Source organism: Pongo pygmaeus, chromosome 1, assembly GCF_028885625.2.
Source record: "Pongo pygmaeus isolate AG05252 chromosome 1, NHGRI_mPonPyg2-v2.0_pri, whole genome shotgun sequence".
NCBI classification, from domain to species: Eukaryota; Metazoa; Chordata; class Mammalia; order Primates; family Hominidae; genus Pongo; species Pongo pygmaeus.
The window spans coordinates 175,395,548-175,416,821 of NC_072373.2; the positions used below are offsets into that span (position 1 = coordinate 175,395,548).

The 21,274-nt window shown below is 51.0% G+C and overlaps 1 protein-coding gene across 1 annotated transcript; it reads right to left on the bottom strand.

Annotated features, from left to right (window-relative positions):
- Nucleotides 1-1,694: 1,694 nt before the first annotated feature.
- Nucleotides 1,695-20,846, bottom strand: BSND (barttin CLCNK type accessory subunit beta). Its single transcript, XM_054486001.2, has 4 exons — nt 20,135-20,846; nt 13,778-13,872; nt 11,616-11,891; nt 1,695-10,674 (listed from the first exon to the last, which is right to left on the bottom strand). The coding sequence occupies exons 1-4, from the start codon at nt 20,309-20,311 to the stop codon at nt 10,260-10,262; spliced, it is 963 nt and encodes a 320-aa protein (XP_054341976.1). The 5' UTR covers nt 20,312-20,846; the 3' UTR covers nt 1,695-10,259.
- Nucleotides 20,847-21,274: the final 428 nt, after the last annotated feature.

Below are 21,274 nucleotides of genomic sequence, written 5' to 3' on the forward strand. Positions count from 1 at the left end.
TGCTGACACTTTTTTTTTCCTCTTCTCCAATTTTCCTCAAGGTCATTTTCATGCAGATGACCTGGATTTGTTGTGGGAAGAGATGGTCCCACTCAGCTTTCTGAAAATATGTATTTATAGCCAATACAGGTGCCACAGGACATCAGCACCACCTGCAGATCTCACAGCTGCCCCAGCTTCCCGAGGCTGCTCCGGCTTCCCACAGCTGCCCCAGCTTCCTACAGCTGCCCCGGCTTCCCACAGCTGCCCCGGCTTCCCGAGGCTGCAGGACCAGGCTTCCCCCTTCCTCCTTGTCATAGCCCTGGTGCTGTTGAGAATCCGCCTGGCAGGCTGGCCAGCGGAGACCTGGGGGCCTAATCCCAGGTGAGGACAGATGTGTCCTTGTGGGAACTGAGGGACATAACCTCTCCTCACAGAGCCTCAGGTTTCCATCCATTTCCCTGGGGCTATGTTGCCTGCCTGCCTCCCTCAGAAGGTTGGAATCACACTTGTTTTGGAGGGGAATCTTTGTAGGTCAAGTCCAGCCTTCCACTGGTGCTTGAATCCATGCTCCAGGATGGCCACAGGTGGTCATCTAGCTTCCTTCAAATTCATTTATTTCATGGATGTGATAAGTGGGGGCCTAACATTTTGTTTATTTTTTAAAGTAGAATTAGGCCGGGCACGGTGACTCATGTCTGTAATCCCAGCACTTTGGGAGGCCAAGGCAGGTGGATCACCTGAGGCCAGGAGTTTGAGAGCAGCCTGGCCAACATGGTGAAACCCCGTCTCTACTAAAAAAAAAAACATGAAAAATTAGCCAGGTATGGTGGTAGGCGCCCGTAATCCCAGCTACTCAGGAGGCTGAGGTGGAAGAATCACTTGAACCCGGGAGATGGAGGTTGCAGTGAGCTGAGATTGCCCCACTGCACTCCAGCCTGAGCAACAGCGCGAGACTCCCATCTCAAAAAAAAAAAAAAAAAAAAATTAGAGTTAGCATGTTTGCTTATTTTCTGAATGTAAAAAGTTCTTTTTCTGGTTATTATTTACATGCTGATTGGAAAAACTTCATAAAATAAAAAATATCAATGAGAATCCTACCACCCAGATATAATCACTTTAATTTTCTATTCATATTTGCATATACAGATATACATATATATATATGGGATCATACTCTATCTATTGAGAGGGCATTAATCTGCATGTATAGTTATTTAACAGACAGAGATTCATTTTTCTTCCTAGCTAGACTACCTATGGTGGCTGGCCGTGGTTCACTGGTTCAACAATGTTAGGTCCAGCATCTCTGTGAATCTCTTGGAATTTCCCTCGTGACTGCAAGACAGCTGCTGCAGCTCCAGCCACTACATCTGTTTTCAATGCCGGCAAAGGCAGTCACTTCTGCATTTTTATTATAAAAGCAAAAACTTCAGAAAGTGACCCCCAACAGATTTCTCTTTAGGTCTCACTGGCCAGAGCTCGATCTCAGGACCACCTCCAGCAGCAGAGAAAAGGATTGTCATAATTGGCTTTGGACTAATCACAATTCATTGACCGAAAGTGGGGATGTGGTCCTCACTCACAAACAAAATCAAGGAAGGAGGAAATTAACAATGTCTGTTACAGCATGCATGCTGCTTTATAATCTGCTCTCTTTCTCTTAATTATACATTACAAAATCTGTCCACATCAAAAAATATAGACTCAGTCACTCATTTAACAACAATTGATTGAGAGGATACTGTGTTCCAGGAACTTAACTAAGCACTGAGGGCACAATAATGAACGTAACAGAGTCTTTGCCTTCTCAGAGCTTAGCATCCAATGAAGGAGATAGAAATTCCTCTTCACAAAGAAATGTAAAATTATGATGGTAATGAATGCTACAAAGGAGAGAGGTCTGTGGTACTATGAGAGTGGTGATAGGGGATTTGATTCAATCAGGAGGGTCACTGTTTTGAATGGACGTATATCTGTCCCTTGCATAGCTGTGGCATGATGACTTAGCCAGTCTCCTGTTGCTGAACATTGAGATTCTTTCCACATTTCGTCTACCATGATCAGTGCTATGATAAACTGCCTTCTGTAAGTATACTCTAGCACAGTTGTCTGATTTCTTCCTTAGGGTAAATTATCAGGATAAAGCCAGGCACTGTGGTGTGCGCCTGTAATCCCAGCTACCCAGGAGGCTGAGGCCAGAGGATCACTTGATCCAGGAGTTTGAGACCAGCCTGAGCAACACGGCAAGACCTTGTCTCAAAAAAACAAACAAACAAAAAACAACAACAACAACAACAGAAAACTGGAATAAATGAGCAATTCCTACATGTGGAATTGCTGAATCAAGGGGCAGCCCCCTGTGAAGGCACTCACACTCTGCCATGCGGCTCTCTCAGAAAAGCTGCTACCACTCCCATTCACATCAGCAACGTAAGAAAGAGCTCTGTTCCTCCACATTCTGCCAGCTCCACCTATTATTATCTTTATTATATCATCTTTACAAAATGATGCCAGTGTTATGGGTGAAACATAGCTTCTTGTTTTAATTTGCATTCCCCTGAGGTTAACCATGTTTTCATTTATTTCTTTTGTGGGATCACAGATCTTTCCGGTGGATGAATTCCCTTTCTTTTCCTGTCTGACTTCTAGTTCTCTCTCTCTGTCTCTCTCTGTCCGTTAGGAACTGTAACCTCTTTCAGACATGTTCCTACCCATTCTTTGGGCAGCTCTGAGCACTGCAAAGCCCTCCTTCCATGGAAGCTGTAGCTGTGTCCTTGTCCATCACTGGGGCCTCCCATGTGCTCCAGGGCAACATCCACAGCCCGCCCTGGTCCAGTCCCCAGTCACTCACTCACCCATGTCCTCTCCAGCCACCCTCCTCTCCTATTCTAAGCTCAGTTCACATCTATCCCAGGTCAATCCTGGAATGTGGTGGGGTGGCTCAGGGCTGGAGGCTTCGCCCAAGCTGTTCTCCCTCCCTGTTCTTCCCTAGCGAATCCTTCAGGACATAGCTGAAGGTGGGAGTTCCTCTCTGAGAAGCTCCTACTGACTCTCCAGGTGGGGTCAGATCCCCGCCGTGCTTCCCTCTGCTCAGCACTGACCTGTCACTGTTCACTCTACAGTTAGCCCGGGGTAGTAGAGGTTCCCCCGAGACAGGCATGGGTCAGACGCATGTCTCTTCCCCCAGTACCTAGCACAGGGGGTGGCGCTAAGCAGGTGCATAGTGTTTGTAGTTAGAATGAATGGATAAATGAACAAATGAATGAACACATGACTAGATAAAATCTAGCCCTCCTTACCCCCAGGCTTGCTGATCTGACCCCCAAAGCCTGGTCTCGCCCACCTACCCACCACACCGTGTCTGCTCTTCTCTGGAATGTGCAGGGACTATCTGCAGAATCACCAGTGGGGCCCGTTTTCTGACCTGGGGACTTCCTGAGTCACTGGGGCCCTCATTTGCCCTTGCCCTGGGCAAGGCAAAGTTCATCTGTGAACTGAGCACTGCCTTGGCCAGGGCTCTGGTGTCTTGGCGGGAAGCAACAGCCTCTGCCACAGGGTTCCCTGCCCTGCTCTGCTGGGTTTGTGGTCAGCAACGAGGAATCCAGGACACCAGCTCTGCAAGCTTCAGTCCTGACCTGGCATCCACCCAGTGACATGAGTGGAAAAAACCTTTCACAGGGCAGGTTGAGAACGAAATCCTTGCCGCAGGGCACAAACCAGCCTTCCTGCCACCAATACGTGCCCCCTTTCCCTTTTGTATCTGTTAGACAGTATATGACCTGAACATTCCTTTCATGTCACTCCTCTGCTCAAGAACCATCAATGAATCCCCCTTGCCCATCAGAACAAATCTGAGCTCCATGGCAGGAATTCAAGAAGCCCCATGGCCAAGCTGCGGCCCCCTTCTCTGACCCTGTCCTCCACCACTCCAGCCAGGACAGTCTCCTTCTTCCTCCTTTCCTCCCCCAAGGCTTTGCCTATGCCATGCCCTCTGCCTGAGATACCCTCACCCCTTCATTCTACTGTTTTAAATCCTGGCTTGCAACTTCCACCTCCTCTGGGTTGCCTACCAGCTATCCAATGTTTGATAACTCATTTAAGAAAAACAAACAACTAAACCCTTCAGCACTTAAGAATCACCGGGCTTGCTTATGCAAAATCCAGGCCATCCCAGACTTTTCTGAGGATGATTCTAGGACACTAGATTTTTAAAGTTTCCCAGGAGAGTCTAATGCCACTAGCCCAGCTGGGTCCATTGACAGGCACTTGGAAGCACTGATGATACAAAGCTCAAATTATACATGTGCTTGGATGACACAGCGCTTGTAGGCTTGGACAACCCAGGTGCACATGGGCACCTGATGTCTACACATTGTAACATCATCTCTGCAGGCAACACTAACAATGATAACTGACTTTACTGGGGGCTCACCAGGTGCCAGGCACATGCTACACTCAACATGCATGATCTCATCCAATCTTCACAACATGCCTATTGGGTCGATATCACTAACCTCAATTTATTAATAAGGAAATTGAGGGCCAGAGAGGCTAAGTCTCTTGGCCAAAGTCCCAGAGCTGGCCAGTGGGGAAGACTAGTCTCAAACCCAGCGCTGTTTACTCCAAAGCCAGTGTTCCTCAGTCCTGGGCTAGTAGTCCATGCCCCTGGGCCATGAGCCTTCAGAGTGGGCACCCAGTTCAGGTCAATTCTGTTCCACCAGCACTACTGTGCCTTGCTTTTGCTAAGTCCTGGGGATAGAAATATGGCAGGGGAGAAGAGACCCCTGTCCTTGAAGGACCTCCCAGTCCAGGTGGGGAGACTGGTACTCACACAGCTCGTCATTCAGAAGTGCTGGGGACAGAGCGGGGCACACAGTTTAGGAGGGATTCGGAAGACAGGGTGCAGTGGAGATGGATTCCACCCTGGGACGGGAGAGCAGGGCTAATTCAGGCTCCAGGGAACAGGTAGCATTTGAGGGATGACAGAGAAGGGGATAAAGGGCACCTTGGTGGAGGGAACAGCATGAGCCAAGGCAGGGTAGCTGGAAAGGTGAGGATGCTGGGGCTGCTGCACGGGAGCACATGGCAGATGATTCAGCTGGATGGGGCAGTTGGGGCCAGATCATGAAGGGCCTCAAATGCCAGCCTGAGGAATCTGACTTTTATCTTGTGGGCAATAGGGAGCCATGGAAGATGTTGGGGAGGTGGGGGTGTCTCCCTCCACACTAGCACAGAGAAAGGTACAGGGAGATGCTCAGTGGAACCTTGCTGCCTGACTTATTGATACTGATTTTTCTCCTGTCCCACTAGGGTCAGAATGGCCTGGGGCTACCGGATGATTCCTGGTAGGAACAGAAGGCCCTGCAGCTCTACCTCCTCTCCTCCATTTAGCTCTTCTCTGCAAGGATGGGCAAATTATTCAGCTTCTCTGAGCCTCAGTTCCTCATCTATAAAATGGGGACAGCTGGGTGAGGTGACTCACACCTGTAATCCGAGCAGTTTGGGAGGCCGAGGCGGGTAGCTCATCTGAGGTCAGGAGTACGAGACCAGCCTGACCAACATGATGAAACCTCATCTCTATTAAAAATACAAAATTAGCTGGGTGTGGTAGCGGGCGCCTGTAATCCTAGCTACTTGGGAGGCTGAGGCAGGAGAATCACTTGAACCCGGGAGGCAGAGGTTGCAGCAAGCTGAGATCACGCCATTGCACTCTAGCCTGGGCAACAAGCATGACACTCCATCTCAAAATAAATAAATAAATACATAAAAATAAAATGGGGACAATACACCAACCTTGCAAGCTGCAAGGATGAAATGAAGTCAAGTGTGCACAGCACAGCAGGTGCATTGTTGAGTCTTACGACATGTGGACCAGGTGGCATCGTGGGAAGAGCACAGGCTCAGAGGACCTATGTTTGAATCTCAGTTTCTCCCCTGGTAATACCCATCTCTCAGGGCAGATGGAAAGATTAAATTCAACGAAATGATTTATGGGAAGCATAACACTCAGCAGCTGCCTGGAACCCTGTTTGACACCTGTCTGACAGCACAAGCAATCCTGCTCCTCTTCCAAGCTTCCAGGGTGCTGCCCCTCTCACTCAGCATGTTGCTCCCCACCTGCCCCACAGGAGGCATTTTATACACCTTAGTCCCTGCACTTGCTGTCGGCTCACCTGCCTCTCAGCACTGGGCACACAGACTTTCTTTACCCCTTGCAAGAAGCTTTTATGTGCATCTTCCTCCTGGTGAATGCACTCACCTATTGTTTTATTTATAGGCAGGACAGTGGCTCCCTGCTGCATAGATGAGGGAAGAGACTCAGAGAGGGAAGAAGACCACCACTGTCTAAGCACCTACAATGTGCCTGAGGCATTATACTCATTATACCCAGTTCTTCTCCACGAAAACCCGAGGGAGGTATTATCCTCCCCACTGCATAAATGTGGACATTGAGGCTCAGAGAGGGGCTGAGACTTGTCCAAGGCCACACAGCAAGGAACTGGCTGAGGCTGAAGGTAAAACCAGGTCTTTCTGATTCTAGAGTCTGGGATTTATAACAAACATTTGCAATGTGGGGTCGACAGATCGGTCCCCCAGGGCTGTTTCATGGACTAGATAGGGTAATAGGTGTGGCGGTGTCTTGCATGGTGCCTGGCACACAGTGCTCAGGGACTGGGAGCAGAAGTGGAATCTTGCCTACCCTCACCCAATCTTACAGAGAATAGAGGAGCCCAGGGAGGGCTGTGATGTGCCCAAGGTCACGGCGAGCAGTCGACAGAGCCAAGGTTCCCTGCCCCCGGGCCCCCTGCCTTCCCTTGCCCACCGTTTCCAGTTAAGGGCAGGGGCCATCCCTCCAGGGCCTTTCCCTCCCCAGAGAGTGGAAACTTCCAGAGTCCCTCTGACCTGACAGGAGAGTGACCAAGAGCAGGAATTTTCACCCTGGCACACACACCTGGAGCCTGGGGCTGAACGCTAGAATCCCAGGCTTTGCCTCCCCAAAAGGCCCCTCCTGACCCTTTCAGAGCCTCCCCGCCTTCTCCCCAGGACTTTCACCAGCATCTTGCTCCCCTCCCAGTGGAGAGGGGGTGCCCCAGAGGCTCTGGTGCTCTTGGAGGGGACTGCAAGTTGGCGAGGCCAGGGGCGTGAAGCAGTGTTTTACGATTTTATTTTATCCTGGATAAGGTTGAAGAAGATATCCAGTCATAGAACGAGCCCCGCCTCCTGACAGCAGCCGGTTCAGAGCAAAGGCCTGCTCCTTAAACCCTCGCCAAGCCACCGAGTACTGGCCCAAATCCAGTAACAAGTCCTTTCTAATACCTCTTTCAGAGACTCCCCCTGGCTCCCGTGGTGTTCATTCCCCCTTACTGCAAGGAGAAACCCAGCTTGTTAACCACAGGTGCTCCCAGTGGTCTCTGGCTGCAGGGCATCGACAAGATAGGTCCCATCAAACACCCCCATCACTTCCAAGATTCCAAGATATGCGCACTTCATCTGTCATTTGCACATGAGAAAGCCGAGGGCTACAGAGGCAACCAGACTTGTCAAAGGTCACAGAGTAGGTAAGGTAACATTGTATCATCCAAATGAGGTATCTTTGAGAGTGAAAGGGACCTCCTCATAACTTAGCAGAGGCAGTCGGTGTCAACCGGGACCTTCCTGGGCAGATCAGGTGTGTGGTCTCCCCATCTTGCAGCAAGAGCCAGGGAGGCCAAGCCTCACTCCACTACCCCAAGCCCCCCGCAGTTGCCAACTCTACGACAGGGTTAGCATCCTCCTGCTGGCAGGCCCAGCAACCAGAGGCTCTTGTTTAAGTCTAAAGCCCCTGCGGTTGTGGTTCAGGGGTGTGGGGATCACTCCTGAGATTCAGCACCACACAGCACTCCCCACGGTCATGCCACTGCAGTGAGGGCTTCCTTCCCGAAGAGGGCCTGTGGTGCCTGCCAGGCTTGAGGCCTCACGTATCCTGCCCCGAGGGAATGGGTGGTTTTAAAGAAAAGAATTTGCAGGTGAAAGAAGATGACCCCTTTAAATGTTGAAAGTGGTTTTATTTTAGCCCTTAGTGCTGGCGCTCTTTCTAATGTGGGTTGTAGGCTGCCCTGCCTTAGGCAACAGAGCACAGGAGCGTGCTACCCCTCACCTCATCTGAAGACTCAGCTGTGAGCAGGAACTCCTGTCCCGTGTCATGCCAGCAGAGAGGGTGTGCCCTGTGGCATCCTTCACTGCAGAGGCAGAAATGACCCAGAAAGAAAAGGGAGTGTGTTCCCAGGGCCATGACCTTGTGACCCAGCACACAGGGGCATCTCCTTCCCTAAGCCGGGACCCCCCAGCCTCAACCCGGAAGCCCTTCCCTAGGCCGGGACCCCCAGCCTCAACCCGGAACCCCATAGTCCAGGTGAAGGTCTCCGACTTCCAGGTGGCCCAGGGTGCAGGCTCTGAGGGCGTGGTCCTGGTTTGAGGTAGTGTTACTGCCATTTTCTCTGCAGCTGCCAGGATCCTGGGCTGAGGCACAGGCAGGCGTTGCAGGGATCATCATAACAATAGCATCACCCTGAGATGGTTCAATAGGGTACAGTGATGTCTTCAGGGGCTGCAGAGACAGCTTGAGCTATTTCCCGCCATGCTCAACTGCCCCAAACAGCTGGGAGGCTGTCACTCTTCTGCCTCTGGTGTGTCCATTTTTTACTTCTCTGTTCCCACCTCAGCTTCTGCTCTGCACTCAGAGAATCAAGCTCACTAGATTGTGAGCCCTCTGAAGGCAAGGACGGTGTCAGTAGTTCATGTCTCTTTACCCCTAGAGATCACAGCTCAATATCTGGCATATAGTAGATGCTCACTGAATGCCATCCAATTCCAATTGTTTTGTTTTGAGGCAGGGTCTCACTCTGTCACCCAGGCCGGAGTGCAGTGGTGCGATCTCGGCTCACTGCAGCTTCCATCTCCTGTGCTTAAGCAATCCTCCAGCTCAGCCTCCCAAGTAGCTGAGACTCCAGGCAAGCACCAGCACGCCCAGCCAATTTTTGTATTTTTAGTAGAGATAGGGTTTCGCTATGTTGCCCAGGCTGCTCTCCAACTCCTGGCCTCAAGTGATCCACCCACCTCAGCCTCCCAAAGTGCTCAGATTACAGGCATGAGCCACCGCACCTGGCCAGCCAACTGATTCAAACTGAAGTAGGCCAGGAAGCTGAATTTCACCTACAATTCCAAGTCAAAGCAAATGTATTCCAGAGGCAGGGGTGGGGGTGGTGTTCCTCTGGGGGCTTTTTGCCTGCTTTGTGAATACATACAGGCCATTTAGAAGTTTGAATGCTGGAAAGTAAGAGGGCTGTGAGTCTAAAAGTTGGGAACGTGGGGGAGAGTGATTTTATCTGCAACAGGTTCCTGGGTCCTGGTGAGTTCCGTACACCCCCGACGACCACCGATTCTGGGCCAGGCCAAAGGCCCATCTGGGCACAGGCAATCTCAAGGTAAGTAAAGTCAGGATGCTGCCCTTGAACGGCAGGCAGGCAGCCATGCCATGCTGATAAATGTACAGGTCCCAAAGGCAGTGCAGAGAAGCAAGACCACCTGGTTCCAGGAGGCAGCGACATCAGGAAAACCTTTCCAAGGGGGGTCATCTGTGCAGGGGTTTGAAGGATGAGCACGAACTTGCCAAGCTGAAAAGGGAGTCAAGGGCATCCTGGTGGAGGAAAACAGCTTGGGCAAGAGTGTGAGCCGCCAGATGGGCAAGCGGGCTAGGCTTGGAATTAGAGGAGCAGAGAGAATGAGGTCAGCAGGGGTCAGTCACAGAAGGTTTTGGGTCCTGGCGAAGAAGCAATGGGAGCTGCAGGAGGAATGTGGCCCAGGAGGAGATGAGGCTCCCTCTGTGTAAAGACGGATCACGCCATCTACCAAGTGGAGTATAAGACACAATAGGAATGGGAAACCTGACAGGCCTTCACAAAGGATCAGGGGCCCAGAGGGAGCACCAAGGAAGGTTCCTGTCAGAGGTCAGCTTTGTGGGGAGGTGGAAAATGCTTTTGAGGGCTTCAGCTGCTGCAAACCTCAACAAATCATATTTTGCCTTCAAAGGTTGGCCAAAGACAACTAACTATTGGAAAAACAACAGTCCACTAATAATCATCATCCCCTCCCTGTGCGTTTCTTTACCATTCGCAAAATGCCACCATCTCATCGAACCTCCATATCATCCCATTTTGCAGATAGGGAAACTGAGGCCCTGTGATGTCACACAGGGGTCAGCAGCAGTTCCAGACTAGAAGCTACGGAGCACAACCATCTCAGCCCTGGGTGTCAGGCTCAAAACCCAGTTCCTTGTCTGGGAGGGGGTCCCCGGGGCCATCTGGCAGCCCATAGTACAGGTCTTCCTCTTCCTTCTCAGGTTCTTCCCAACCTGTGTCCGAAGCCTCCTTCTCCTCCACCTTTGTCCTTGGGTACCGCTGCCAGTTGTTGGGCAGGGCTATTTCCCACTGCTGCCCCTCTTGGGGCTCATCCTCCAACATTGGGGCATCAATCAGGGCAAAGTCTTGGAAGCAGTCCAGCGGGAACCTGCAGCCCTGAGGTTCCTGTTGTGGGGAGCAAGCTTCCTCCCTGTCATGTGGAGATGCGTCGGGGCTGCTGCCTTCACTGGAGCCCATGTCCAGGTCATCTTGGAAGGAAGCCAACGGGGCAGGGCCCTGGGGACAGGCCAGGGGGCTGCAGGGGCAAAGACCACAAGGGCAAGGGTATCTCTGAGTCAGAATGCCTGGGTCCACATTCCAGCCACTAGCTGCAAGACCTAGGGTAGGATAATCCACCTTCCTGGGCCTCAGTTTCCTCCCAATAACAGAATTCACTCCTGCAGTTCTTTCTTAGGTTTACAGCAGATAATATGTGCAAGGCACTTTGCACGGTGCCTGGCACATAGAAGGTGCTCATGAAATAGGGCTATTACTATGTTATTATCTGAACCAAGTCACTCATCTACTTCTCCAATTATTCAGGGTTCTCCTCTGTTGCTTACAGGCCCAGTTACACTGAGGTGTCTCCCTGTGTCTTTGCCTCCCCCATTGGACTCAGAGCTCCTCAGGGGTAGATTCCAATGAAGGCTGGGCAGGGAGTTGGTTCTCAGTAATGTGGATAGAATGAATAAATACATGGATGAATAAGGAGCTCAGTTCACAAACAGACGGGGATGGGAGTGGAGTGGGGAGTGCCTTGCCCAAGGTCACAGAGCAGGTCAGCGGCAGACCCAAATTTGAACTCGGGTCCTCTGGCTCCTGGCCCCTTGCTACTCACGACAAGCATTCAGAGACATCAAGGGCCTACTGTATGCCAGGTACTTAAATGCACTGTCCCAACCCTCAACATTCCTGGGTAGTAGGAATGATCATTCCCGTGTGGGGAAACTGAGGCTAGGGAAAGTAAGGAACCTACCACAGCAACACAGCACAGGAGCTGGGATTTGAACCGAGGCTTGACTCCCAAGCCCATACTCATTTGTCTGCCACACCTGCCACATCTCAGGGTGTCCCACACCCTCCACTGCCCTCTCCTTACTACCAGTGTCCCCATCCACCCCTTGGCGGTCCCCCACTCCTCTCCTTTTTAATCCTTGAACTAGGCAGAAACCCCGCTCCTGCCCTCTAAGCACTCACCTGGGCCAGCTCTGAGTTAGGCGTCTTTCCCCTTCACTCTCGTCTGAGCCCTTGTGGATGACCACGGCGGCCTCCATCCAGGCCTGAACGTCGCCAGGGCCACCTTCTACTCCATCACTGGTTCCCAGCTTCAGCTGCCCCGTCTCAGGGGCCAGCAAGGAGCGGGGGTCCTCGCTGTAGCTCATGACTTTCATCTGGATGTGGCTGAAGTCAGGCAGGCTCTGGTCATAGGCGGCTTCCTCCCACAGCCTTACATAGGGCGGCTGGGGACTGGGGCTGGAGCGGGAGAGAGAACAGGCAGGCGGCAAAGAATCACTCAGCAAACACCAGTGTTCTCCCCGGCCCTGTTTGCTTTGGGTGTGTAGTCTCCCCTCATCTCAGAAGAAGCCTTTGGGGGATGTTACTGTGCCCATTTCAGGGATGAGGAGGCTGAGGCCCAGCAAGGTGAGTTAATTAAGTGACAAAGCTCTGGCCTGACCCCAAGTCTGACTCTCTATCCAGTGTTCTTTTCACCTGATGCCTCCAAAGCTAACCACAAGGATGCAATTGCAAAATGAAGACCCGTTAACATTGAGTTTGCTGGGTCCCAGATGGTGGGTAAAGGCTGAATGCTTATCAACCCATTATTCTAAACATTATTCTAAACAATGCCTTGAGGCAGAAATTCTCATTCCCAGTTTACAGATGAGGACATACCCAGCAATGACAGTCTACAGCAATGGGGAACTCCTTCCCGCCAGGCTCTGTTAGTTGGCTCATCTAACCCTCACCATAATTACAAGAGATACTATGAGGAAACAGAGGCACAGAGTCTCTAACAGACTTGTACCTGGGTGACACGGACCCTAGGTGATGGCACCGGAGCTCCAGACATCATGTTCTCTATGACTGTGCTACAGTCCCTCTGGAAAGTAAGGTTCAGAGACTAGGCCCCTTGCCTAGGGTCACACAGCCGGGAAGTAACTGGGAAGATCTCAGAACCCAGGGTGGCAGGAGCCCCCACTGTATCACAGAAGCCCACCCCAAGTAACCGGCCCTGAGACGGAGCTCGGGCTGGCCTCCATACCCACAGGGTCTATCCCCTTCCTTCCCACTGAGACAGTTGTTCACCTTGTGTGCCAGGGGCAGAAAATGCTATTATGAACCCCTTCCCCAAGCAAAGCAGAGATCATCCCTGACCCAGCCGACAGACTCTGGGCTTGAAGCCCAGCCTCCTGAGCGCAGAGTCACAGCCCAGGGGGTTGGTGGTCCCACTGCCTCTCCAGGGCTCTTGGCTGTGCCATGGGAACCAGGGCTCAAAACCTCCAGGGAGGGAAGCAGTTTGTGGCCAGATCAGGCCTGAATTCAGGACCCGCCTCCATCACTGCTGAGTGCAGGCCCCGCCTCCACCACTGGTGAGTGCAGGCCCGGCTTCCATCACTGACTCCCCATGAGGTTTGGGGCTTGTGACTACACTTCTCTGAGCCTCAATCTTCCCATCTGTATAAAGGGCCTGACACCCCCACCTCACAGGGTTTCTATGAGGACTGATGGAGATGATGGGTGCACAGTGCCTGACTCAGTCTCTGGCACACAGAAGGCACTTACTAACGATGACAAACACTCATAGAAGACCTACTGTGTGTCAGGTTCTGTTCTTAGCACTCTGCATGTACTATCTCACTTAACCCTCCCTGAAGCCCTCGGAGATAGGTACTATTAGTATCCCCATTTTACAGATGAGGCAAAGAGAGGTCAGTAGCTTGCCGGCAGGCATGCAGCAAGTAGGCAGCAGAGCCCTGAGGCTGTGCCTTGGCCATCACCATGCCTCTTGTTTGTCAGTAGTAGAAGCAGTTACTCCTGTGACTCTATTTCACTGTGTTTCTCACAGTATGTTTATTTCACTGTATGATTTGTTTCATGGAGATCTTGTATTCACCGAAACACTGTCTCGTCCCTGACAAGACAAAGTTCCTGGGCCTCAGTTTCCTCATATGTACAATGGGAATAATAATGCCTAACTCACAGAATTGAGAGTTGAAAACAGTCCATAATTTCTAATAACACATTCTCAGTAAGTGAGAAGGCAAACAGCCTTCCCGCCCTCTCTCTCAGTCTCCCCAGTCAGGGGAGACTGGCCTATGGGGCTTACCGCTCCCCTCCCCAGAGGGCCTGGCACCTACCTCTTCATCTCGGCAGCAAGCCCATTCTCCAGTAGGCCCATGGCCTTTGGGGAGAGGATGCCTTGGAAGTCAGAGTCAGCAGGGACGAAGGTGATCTGCAAGCAAAGGAGAGACAGCCTCTGTGCAGTTGACCAGGGTAGGGGGGCTACTGCCCCCTCAGGGAATTGGCAAACCTCTCCATGAGCTCTGGGAGACAGGCTGCACCACGGAGGCCTCCCTGCTTGACAGGAGAGGGGCCTACTTGGGGCACAGCACCAGTGGGAGGATGGACCTCTGCGCTCCTGCTCCCTTCCTGGTTCTTCATTCACTCTACAAACATTTATTATCTGCTGTGTGCAGGCACTGTCGCAGGCACTAGGAGCAGCAGGGAGTGAAAGAGAACCCCGTCCTTGAGGAGCTCACATCTTGTCATTTCCCAGGGGTCTTCGTCCAGTGCCCAGCACACGCCTGGCACATAGTAGGTGCTTCATCCATATTTGGTGAATGAGTGGAAAGCAAGTCATTGTCATGTGTTTTTGCCATATGGGCTGCAGTGGGTGACAGAGAAGTTATGCCCTCCAGTCCCTGCCCCTGAACTTTCAGGAATCAAGAGGTCTCTGCAAGTCCAGCCCTAGGTGGGCACTGCGTGGTGCAGTGGGAGGCAGATCATGAAAGAGGCAGTGGGTGAGGGAGAGGAGCTGTGCCTGTGGGGTCTGGGAGATGGGTTGAGGATCCCTCCTCTGCCAGGTTCTCACTGTGGGCCCTAGGCAGGTCATCTCTCTTCGCAGTCTCTCTGTGCTCCTCTGTGTAACCGGGCTACCCTAGAAGACATACTTGCACAGCCATGTTCAGAGCAGCAGTATTCACAAGAGCCAAGATGCAACCCAAGTATCCATTGATAAATGAATGGATAAACAAAATATAGTCTATCCATATGATGAAATACTATTCAGCCTTAAGGATGGAACTTCTGACACATGCTCCAACATCACTGAACCTCGAGGACATTATGCTGAGCAGAAAGACAAATACTTTACGATTCTACTTTTCTGAGGCACCTGGAATAGTCAAATCCATAGAGCCAGAAAGAAGAATGATGGTTGCCAGAGGCTAGAGAGTGGGATAATGGGGAATCGTGATTTAATGGGTATAGAGTTTTAGCTTTACAAGACAAAAAGCATTCTGGAAATTAGTTGGACAACAATGTGAATGTACTTAGCTGTACTGTACACTTAAACATGTTTAAGACACTAAGTTTTATGTTACATGTATTTTACCACGAGCTTTTAAAATGGGGCTAGTTATGCTGGCCTCCTGAGGTTGCTGTGAAAATTTCATGAGATCGTATATAGGGAATCCCTCAGCATGGTCCCCAGCACATAGTAACTACTCAGTAAATCATAACTTGATGCTATTGATGATTCAGTTGTCTGACTTTTCTGAGACTTCTCTGAGTCTCCTCAGCTGAAAATTTTTCCAACAAATATTTGTTGAGACCCCACTGTATTATACCAGATTCATAAATAGCACTTCCCTATTCCCCTTCCCATAGAGCAAAGTGAGTAGAAGACACTTTTCTGCACTAGGAAAGCTCCATTCTGATGGGGAAAAGGGAATGATGGATGGAGGGGGCCTTTGTACTCCTATGAGGAGTAAGCTTCCTCTAGATGTCTAGAAATAAAACAGAGAGCCTGGGCAATGAAGCAAGACCCTGTCTCTACAAAAAAATAAAAAAATTAAATAACAAATTTAGCTGGATGTGGTGGTGTGCGCCTGTTATCCCAGCTACTTGGGAGACTGAGGCAGGAGGATTGGTTGATCCCAGGAGTTTGAGGCTGCAGTGAGCCATGATTGCGCCTCTGCACTCCAGCCTAGGTGACAGACGGAGCTCCTGTCTCTTAAAAAAAAAAAAAAAAAGAAAAGGAAAGAAATAAGGCAGGGGCCTGGGCTTCTTCCACCCCCATTAAGGATGCTTTGTACTTCCCAGCTGGTACTGTACTTCCTAGAAGCTGCCTCTTCCTCTGCCTCATTACCTCATGGCCCAGTCAGCACCATCATCATCACCATCACCATCATCGTCATAATAATAATAATCATCGTCCTCATCCTCATTACCATCAATCATCACCATAGCCATTATCACCACCAAAATTATCATCACCATCACCATCATTATCACCACTATCATCATGACTATCACCATTATGACCGTTACCATCATCACCATTATCATTATCACCATCACCATCATCATAACCGTTACCATCATCATCACATCACCATCATTGACATCTTCATTACCATCAACATTGTCATTACCATCACCATTCTATCACCAATCTCATCATCACCATCTTCACCATCACCATCCTCACCACCATCATCACTATTAACATCATCACCATTACCATTCTCACCATCACCATCCTCATCATCACCATCTCCTAATCACCATCATCATCACTATCATCATCATCATCATTAACATCATCACCATTACCATTCTCACCATCACCATCCTCATCATCACCATCTCCTAATCACCATCATCATCACTATCATCATCATCATCACCATCACCATTGTCACCATCACCATCCTCACCATCATCATCACTATCATCATCATCATCACCATCACCATTGTCACCATCACCATCCTCACCATCATCATCACTATCATCATCATCATCACCATCACCATTGTCACCATCACCATCCTCACCATCATCATCACTGTTATCATCATCATCACCATTATCACTATTACCATTCTCACCATCACCATCCTCATCATCACCATCTCCTAATCACCATCATCATCACTATCATCATCATCATCATCATCATCACCATTGTCACCATCACCATCCTCACCATCATCATCTCATAATCACCATCTTTACCATCATCATTCTTATCAGCACCATCACTACCATCATCATCATCATTATCACCATCACCATTCTCACCCTCACTATCCCCACTGCACTCTTATTATCACCATCATATCATCGTCACCACCCCTAGGAAAAGCTTGGAGAAGGAAAGGATGGGGCATCTTAAAATACAAGTTTTTTGATGAAGAGGGACAGGCAGAGTTGAAGCTGTGGAGGGGATATCAGACCATGGAGACCACCAGAACACCAAACTAAGAAGCTTAGCTTTTCTCCAGAAACAATGAGGAGTCCTGAAGGACTCTCAGCAGGAGAGTACACTGTCAGATTTGTGTTTAGGCAGAACACTGAGCAATCTCCAGAGAGAGGGAGGCCACCAGTCAGGACCCTGGTCCTGGGCTCCAGCACAGCAGGCAGGAGTGAGGAATGGGGGATGCATGGGCAGAGACCCTGCTCTCCCTGCCACTCCTTTCCCTGCTCACAGCTCCCCCGCCCCATCTTCACTAATAGGCTCAGCACCTCCAACTGTCCCATCCACTAGATTTGCCCTGATCCCTTCTCCTCTCTCATGCCTGAGGCCCAGCTGACCACCAAATCTGACCAGGTCTACTTCAGAAATTCAATAAGATAACCTGGGTGGAAGTGCTGGTGCTATGCCTAGCCCCAGCGGGCACTCTGTGTAGTGAACTGTAAATGTCACCTTAGTTCCTACAGCTTTGGGTTTAAATTCTGCATTATTCCAGATGACTGTCAGCTCTCACCAAGACCAGAGAAGAAGCCTCCCCACTGGTATGGCTGCCCCCAGACCTTCCTTCTTCTGGATGTCTTTCTCAAACTGCAAAGCTGGTCGTGTCCCATTAACTAAAGGACAAGCTCCAAATTCCTTACCATGGCATCCCATGCCCTGAAGAGCTGAGCTCCACTCCCTCTCTACCTTTACCTTCCTCCCCTTTGCCTCTCATAGCCACAGTGGCCCACTTGCCTTATTCTTTTACCACATTGCTTTGATCATGCTGCTCTTCTGCCTGGAATGTCTTTCCCCATCTTCTCTGCTTGGTGAACTCTTATGTCACCTACAAAGCCCAGCTCCCCTTCTCTGTGAAGTCTATTTCCTCCCCATCAGGCAGCAAATAGCCTCTCTCACTAGACCTCTAGCCCCTAAAAGACATGGACAGCTTAATGCATGTTGGTATTGGCCACCCCTCACCCCTATATCCTAATTAGCTAATTCTATTCCCTTATATTTACATCTCCCCATTTATCAAAACTTTCCATGGGTCTGGCACAGAGAGCCACGGGGAGGAGGCTGAGGGGAGGACAGGCAGGAGCACTGCAGGCAATGTTGGCCCAGGCACCAATGAGACCATGCAGGATCCAGGGAGCTTCGCCTCTAGAGTGTCTCCCTGGTTTACAAGGTGCTTTCCTCCCTTCCCTTATTGGAGTCAATTTGTGCTGGGTCTACCAGCCTGCATCTCTGAAACACACACTCACACACACCTGCACTCATGCAGAGGCCCACCCAGTGCCGCAAATACCAATCCTCAATCCTGAGAACAATGCCTTCACATATGTTCCACGTCAGGCGTGATGCCAGGTCTCCCCCAACACACACACACACACACACACACACACATATACACACGATCCCACTGTGTTCTCCCAATCAGCTGTACAAGGCTCAGAGCTGGCAGGGAGGGACTCTTTCTACCAAGGTCACAGAAGTGGGACATGAAGGAGCAGGGATTTGAATCTGGGCCTGGAGGTTGCCACAACATGTGCCATTTTCAGCCCACCATGCTGCCTCCACAGCACGTGAACCCATGAATCTATCAACAGTTACTCATTAATACCCAGCAATATTCCCTCCTCCCCTCCCGTCCCCTCTACCGTCACTCCCATCAGCCTATCCACCATCCCAGAGCCAGCTCTATTTAAGAGCGGGGGCAGGAAGGATGCTCCCCTCCACACCCCTGCCATCCCTCTGCTGTCCCCCAGGGTCCAGCCTCCTCACTGGGAGAAGGATTATGATGGCGGTAGTGACATGAGTGGCTTTGGCCCCAAGGACTTCTCCCAGTGACCTCTGCTCAAGGAATTGCACAGACAGAGGCAAGTTGACTGTAAACTGCCTGCTAAGTGACTACAAACCAGCCCAGACCGCTCCAGCACTGAACAGAATGACAGCCCAGGGCTGGCCCGTGGAGGGGGCAGGGCTGGGGAGAGCCTGCCCAGGCTCCAGGGAGCCATCCCCCTCCTTCCCTGAAACCCTGAGCACAGCCACCCAGGTGGGAGGAGAGGAGGTGTGGGGGTTGCTGAGGACTGCCTGGACCTGGAGCCCTAGATATTAGGTCCAGCAGGGCCCCCAGATATACCCCCTTTCCCACCCCCCTCCTCCTAACTCACACATTGTACAAATGAGGAAACTGAGGCTCAGAGAGGAAAGGGGCTTGAGCAAAGTCTCCCAGGCAGTTAGAGACAGAGCCCAAGTTAGAGTCCCTATTTCCCTCCTTTTCTCCCTGGGTCTGTACCTGACCAGCTGTGTGACCTTGGAAGTCACCCAGCCTCTCTAGGCATTGAAGATTCGCAACTCCTGGCATTTCCAGTCCACAAAGCTGTTGGGAGGATCAATATTGGTAACAGTGGTAGCCCTTCATCTATAAATAACACCTTACAGTTTACAAAATATTCCTATATCTTACCTCTTCTCTGATCTTCATAATGACGCTGTGAAGCTCTGTGCAAAACAGGGGCAGGGGTCTCATTTGCAGATGAAAAAAAATGAGGCTCAGAAAGACCAAGGTCATAGAGAGTTTGGAACAGGACTTGAACTAGAACTCAGGACTCCCAAACCAGTGCTCTTCCCATCACTAAATTACACATAAGGCTGAGAATACATGAAGACTCTAAAAGATACTGCCCAGTGCATGCCACCAAGGTTAGACCTGACCTACCCTGGAGCTCTCAGCCACTCTGGGACCCAGAGGTAGAAGACCCAAGGTGAAGCGTGATGTGTAAGTCACACGCATCTGAGTTCCAAACCTTGCTCGTTAGCTGTGCAGCCTCTCCTTCTGGACCTCAGAAAGGCTCAGAAGGTGGAACTACAGAAGGCACCAAAAGGCTTAGGATGAGGGCTGAACTGCACCCTGAATGCAGGAATGCCTGGCAGGGGGTCAGCGCTCATTATCTTTTGTTTCAAGCACATGAATGGTGTGTCGTGTTTAGTGTGTCTATACCATAGCTTCCGGTTCAGGGTTCCAGATCCAGAGGCCTTCTGATCAACCCTTAGGCTAAGGGATGGATGGATGGATGGATGGATGGATGGATGGATGGGACAGATGCTCAGGAGAGCAGAGAGAAGACCGAGTCAAAATGAGAAGAATGAAAAGACAACTAAAGGATAGGGGGTGAGGCATGGCATACAGGCACAGTGTCCGGCCCTCCTGGCCCCAGCTGACCTGGCCCCACCCAGCCCCACTACCACCTACCTTGGGGTAGCACTGGCACATGCTCCAGATGATGCCCCCGATCACCATGACGCTGCCCATGGCATAGAAGGTGCCGTAGACCTGGGGCCGATCATGGCTCATGAGGAACGTACCGAGGGCCAGCAGGAAAAGCCCCAGCACAATGAAGCCGATCCGGAAGGTCTTCTCATCAGCCATGGCTGCCTGGCCAGGCCCTGGCCTGCACACCCCCGGGAGAGGGGGTGGCTGTAGTTCAGCCTAAACACCCAGACAGGCTTACACAGGGAGAGAAGACACTGAAATCGCTGCAACTCGAGGCTTCGAGGGAGAGCAAGATCCCTTTCAATCCAGCTCCAGTCCCTGTGCCCAGCAGTTCAACAGGGCTGGAGGCAGCTGGCTTCAACGGACCCACATACCCACCCAGCCACCTTTACTCCTCACCCTCTCACCTTCCCTCTGGGCCCGGCTGGCCTGGAGTGTGTGTGTGAATCTGAGCGAGGGAGCACGCAGGGGAGGGAGAGTGGGAGGTTACCGGGGCTGGGCCCCAGCCAAGGCTTTGACATCACCTCATTTGCCTACTGTGGGGCTGAGCTGGGTGGACAGGCAGCCTCACACCTTCCAGCTCTGGAAAACAGGGTACAGTTCTGCAGCCGAGAGCCGTTAGAATGCTATTGGAGGATTCCAGGATCCCACAGGCTGGCATTTCAGAATCCTGAAGAATTCTACACTCTTCAAGGACATGTGCCTATCTAGGGTTCAGGAATAATGGCCCATATTTACTGGCTGGTGACTATGTGCAGGGCACCATTCTAAACATGTTACAGCTATTAACTCATTGAAGGGAACCCCATGAAGCAGCTACTACTATCCCCACTTTACAAAGGACCCTGGGGCACAGACAAGTAACTTGGCCAAGGTCACACAGCTAGAGATGGCAGAGCTAGTGGGATGTGAAGCCAGAGGCCGTGGGCCTAGCCACAGTGCGATACTTCTTAACTGAAGCTTGAGGGTGAAAAGCGTGGCTCTGGTGGCGAAAAGCGTGGCTCTGGTGGCAAGGCAGGCTGCCTGCGTTTGGATTCTGGCTCCTCTACCGTGGGGCAGCGTGGTCATGAGCAGGTTACCTGCCTGTACCTCAGTTTCCGCCTCTGTAAAATGGGAATA

Coding starts and splice junctions, on each gene's coding strand:
- BSND (XM_054486001.2), bottom strand. CDS start 20,311: ATGGCTGATGAGAAGACCTTCCGGATCGGCTTCATTGTGCTGGGGCTT. Junction 13,873..20,134: donor TGTGCCAGTGCTACCCCAAG/GTAGGTGGTAGT, acceptor CTTTGCTTGCAG/ATCACCTTCGTCCCTGCTGA. Junction 10,675..11,615: donor CTAACTCAGAGCTGGCCCAG/GTGAGTGCTTAG, acceptor TTGCCCCTGCAG/CCCCCTGGCCTGTCCCCAGG.